Source organism: Solanum tuberosum, unplaced genomic scaffold, assembly GCF_000226075.1.
Source record: "Solanum tuberosum cultivar DM 1-3 516 R44 unplaced genomic scaffold, SolTub_3.0 scf00173, whole genome shotgun sequence".
Classification (NCBI taxonomy): domain Eukaryota; kingdom Viridiplantae; phylum Streptophyta; class Magnoliopsida; order Solanales; family Solanaceae; genus Solanum; species Solanum tuberosum.
The window spans coordinates 1,254,019-1,258,133 of record NW_006239104.1 but is presented as its reverse complement, the minus strand read 5'-3'; the positions used below and the strand labels follow the sequence as shown (position 1 = coordinate 1,258,133).

General features: G+C 38.1%; 1 protein-coding gene across 1 annotated transcript; it reads right to left on the bottom strand.

Moving 5' to 3' along the window:
• Positions 1 to 275: 275 nt before the first annotated feature.
• LOC102594353 (trihelix transcription factor ASIL2) lies at positions 276 to 2,116 on the bottom strand. The gene has a single exon (XM_006354602.2). The coding sequence runs from the start codon at positions 1,665 to 1,667 to the stop codon at positions 678 to 680; it is 990 nt and encodes a 329-aa protein (XP_006354664.1). The 5' UTR covers positions 1,668 to 2,116; the 3' UTR covers positions 276 to 677.
• Between the last annotated feature and the right edge of the window lie 1,999 nt (positions 2,117 to 4,115).

The following is a 4,115-nucleotide window of genomic DNA, read 5'->3' as shown; positions in this document are numbered from 1 at the left end:
TGAATTCAGCCAAGGCATATAGATAGTACACTAGTATTGTTTGTTACAGAATACAAACGTAATGGCTGTGTAGTGACATGCATTTAGTAAAAGAACAAGCAGAATCACTCTCGTGGCAAGGCAGAGTCTATCGAAGTGTAATTTTTCCTCAATTACTGCTTCAGGTCAAGTAAATTGCTAACAGATCAAGTCACCGAAGGAACAGTTCCTTTCCCATCTTTGAAGTGGTCGGCACACACCAAAAATGGCTAGCAGGAGACCAAAACAGAACGTAATTTCCAAAGTACAATTGTATTTCTAGCAATGGAGTATTGCAATTTTAAACTCCAGTAAGTAACATCATATTAGACATTGACCAAATTAAACAGGCACTACAGACTACTAACAACGACTCCAATGTCAGAACCCTGATCCAAACGCATCGCATTACATAATTACTGCAACGAGTATCATGCAATGCTAGCACAAATTCATAAGAAAAAGATGCTACATCAATGAACTGATAAGTTTCTATTTTAGCATTCTTCTGCTACTCAAGTAAATACCAAGATGGAAGGGTAAGGCATATTGCTAGCTCACTATATATGGGAAATTAGCTAATCCAGCATGCATTCTGCAATTCAATGCTGCAAAATATTCACCAAAAAAGAAAACTTTATCACACACCTAAGAATAATCTAGCATTCAGGAGTTGGCATTCTCTTGGCCTTCTTATATTTCTTCTCCGATAACGCCTGAGCAAATGCCTCCACAATCCTTTGCTGTGACTCGAGTATCATCTCAGTTCTTTTCATCTCCATTTCCATTCTCATCCCTTCCAACTCTCTTGCCGCGTCCATCTTCATCCTCTCCATTCTGACAAATCCATCACCTAATACCTTTATCGCATCCACCATTTCTGTCATGGGGTCCTCCTTTTTCTTCTCCCCCACTCCTTCACCAACAACCCTTTTCCCCAAATCAGCTTTCTTCACGAACCCATCCCTGAACATCTGACTAGACCCAAAATTACTAGGGGTTTCAACTCGAGCCTCCTCAAATCTACTATACGGTTTCGCCATTTGAGGAGCTAACCCGGGCATCCCAGGTATCCGGATCCGAAACCCACCTCCTCCATTACTCACAACCCCTTGAAAACTACTCCGATTTCCCGTATGCACATTGTTACCATACAAATCCCCTACAAGTTTAACGCCATTTTGATGGTAATCTTCTACATCCTCATCCGCTTCATCCTCACTGGGCGGTGGAGAAACAGCATTAGGACCTCTCTCCATCATATCCATACGCTTAAAATGTACCCAAGCAGAGCAATAACGATGAGATCGAGCCCCACCATACGGAGCAGCACGCTGGATTTCAGCACGATAACGTTTCCGAAGCTTCTCCATCTTATGCCGGCACTGCACAGCGGTCTTCGGGGGATCAACAAGGCATCTAGAACCAACAGCATCAGCAACTTCCTGCCAATGATTAGCCCGTAGATTCCCCTTCCGTAGAGAATACCACTTATCCCTATAAGCATCAATGAGCGCTACTGTCTCCTCATGTGACCAACACGGCGGCGGAAGACGGCGAGAAGCCACCGCAACTGTAACGTTGGATGTAGACAGAATCTGTGATGGGGTGGTAGAGAAATCTTGAGTTGATGGAGATAAAGTCACCATTGTTGTGGGTGGTATTACAGAATATCAAATCTCTCAAAATCAGTAAACACCCAGAATTAGTTAACCGGTTCAGATTTATAAAGGAAAAAGAGAGGAAGGAAAAGGGGTTGTGGTTGTGGTGGTGGTGGGTGGCGGCGGAGGAAAGAGGAGGCATAATGAAAGAATGTTAGGTTAAAAGGGGGGAGATCTAGAGAGAGAAGAGGCCACCGCTAAAGGTGTTAGGAGTGTGTGGGGTGGCTAACGTGCGCGGAGGGCGTAATAATGTTGACCGAGTAGTGCTTGCTGCGTTCGGCGCCCACCGCCCAACAAGGCGTCAGCTGGCAGAGGCGTTTGTGGTGTGGCCTAAAAAGATCAAATTTATGGGCTTTTGAGCGTTTCTTGTGGGCGGAGGCGACAAACACTTTTCTTCCTGCTTCCTAATTTTCTCTCTTTCTTTCTTTATAGTTACGTAATAACATGTTAATGCCTTTAAACTAAAGTTTTCTGGCTATACTTACTAGATAAAATTGAATAAAAATCTCCTCAATTAATAGTTTAATCTAAAATGTCTCTTGATAGTTAATATTTTGAATCAAAAATGTCTCCATTATTTTACTTAGTTGGTATGGTAAAAGATGCCCCTATTTTTAATATCAAATAAAGCGTTATTTACAATAACAAATCACTTATTTTATAGTCTGTTAAATTTGTTTATTGATAGTTTTGATTGTTGAACTTTATAAATAAAAGGGAAAAGACTCAAATACGTCATCAAACTTTGAGAAAAAGTTATTTATGTCATTCTTTAAAAGTTTAGCTCATCTTTGTCATTTTCGTTTTAGAAAAGGCTTATCCATGCTATGATTTGCTAATTGAAAATAGTTTCGATTTTGCAAAATTACTTTTTACATGTGGTCAATTATGATGCGGCCACATCATTAATTAAATCAATTTTTAAAAGGAAAAGACTCAAATATGTAATCGAACTTGAAGAAAAGGCGCATTTATGTCATTCGTTAAAAATTTGGCTCATTTATGTCATTTCAGTTAACAAATAATGGCATGAATGACCTTTTTTCTCAAACGAAAATGGCATAGATGAGTTTTTTCTCAAAATTTAATGACATATTTAAGTTTTTTCCTTAAATAAAATTACAACTAATATGTTACTATAGAATGTATTTATTCTAGTTCTGAGAAGTTTCAAAGAAATATATTATTTTGATAAATGAATTTAAATAATGACCTATTTCCATCAAAAAATCGTAATTTTCTACTATTTATCGTTGGATTTGAAGATATTAGATCTTGGTCATTTTATCAAATTTGGTTAAGAAAACAAACAGGTAGCACGTATATCATTAAGAAATAAAATTTAACAGTTGCTAAACTAACTTATAAATTGAAATTCACAAATCGTAATAATGTATGCGCATTTATCTATCTAAACTTATACTAATCTCTTTAGATCATATAATATTAGGCGAAATGTTTTTATATGTTTAACATACTTTGGTTTGCTTTGAAAACAACACTCAGGAGAACCTAAAGTGTTAAAGGGTACGTTAAACATAAATAAATTATAAATTCGCCTCTGCATTACACACACTGAAACAAACTCAATTCCAACAAAAGCACTTTTATATATATTAATCACTCAATACGAGTTACAATATAAAATACGCACAACAAAGTAACAATACACTAACTAAGGCGAGATAAACTGAGAAAGAAGTAACCAGAAAGGGGATGAGATACACGACCATAGAAAGGTGATGAGAGGAGCAGAAAGCCAAGGCTTCACATAATAATTGCATAACCCTTCTTCTAACTTCTGGTCCTTTTTAACAAAGTGTAAATGGGCCTGGATCCCATATAATCCTTTGTGAAGGCCTGGCCCGATTGCTTTTACTCGGCCCAATATCTATTTGTGTGATATCCTTGTTGGTATCCCTATTGGGCTGGGGCTGATTCATAACAATACTCCCGTCCTCAATAAGAACCTTGTCCGCAAGGTTCGAGTAAAGAAATCCCACAACAAAAGACAGTGTTAAGCTAGATGTAGCTACTGAAACTTCCACAAGTACAAAGGCCACTGGTTGGCAGGTCCAAATGGATATCAAGAAGAAATCAGTATTCTTGTATGCGCTAACAACACTAGTGCGTGTATTGTTGTTCACATAGCCTTCAAGAATGGGCAAGAATGATATGTACTTTTCTGGTGCAAGTACTATTCCTTTCACAGCATTGCAGACCATCTAGTTTAGGGACTTTACTCCAAAGCTCAATTGCTAGAAGAGCGATAACATTCTCATCTTCGTCTGATCCCTCAGTGGTCAATTCAAATAGAGTGTCCATGTAAGGTTCAAGCAACTCATAATATGTCGATGTCAATAGTAGAAAGCAAAGCTTTGTATTTCGTTGTCCTATTGACTTCTGCAGAGGTCGCATATAAGACTTGAGTAATCC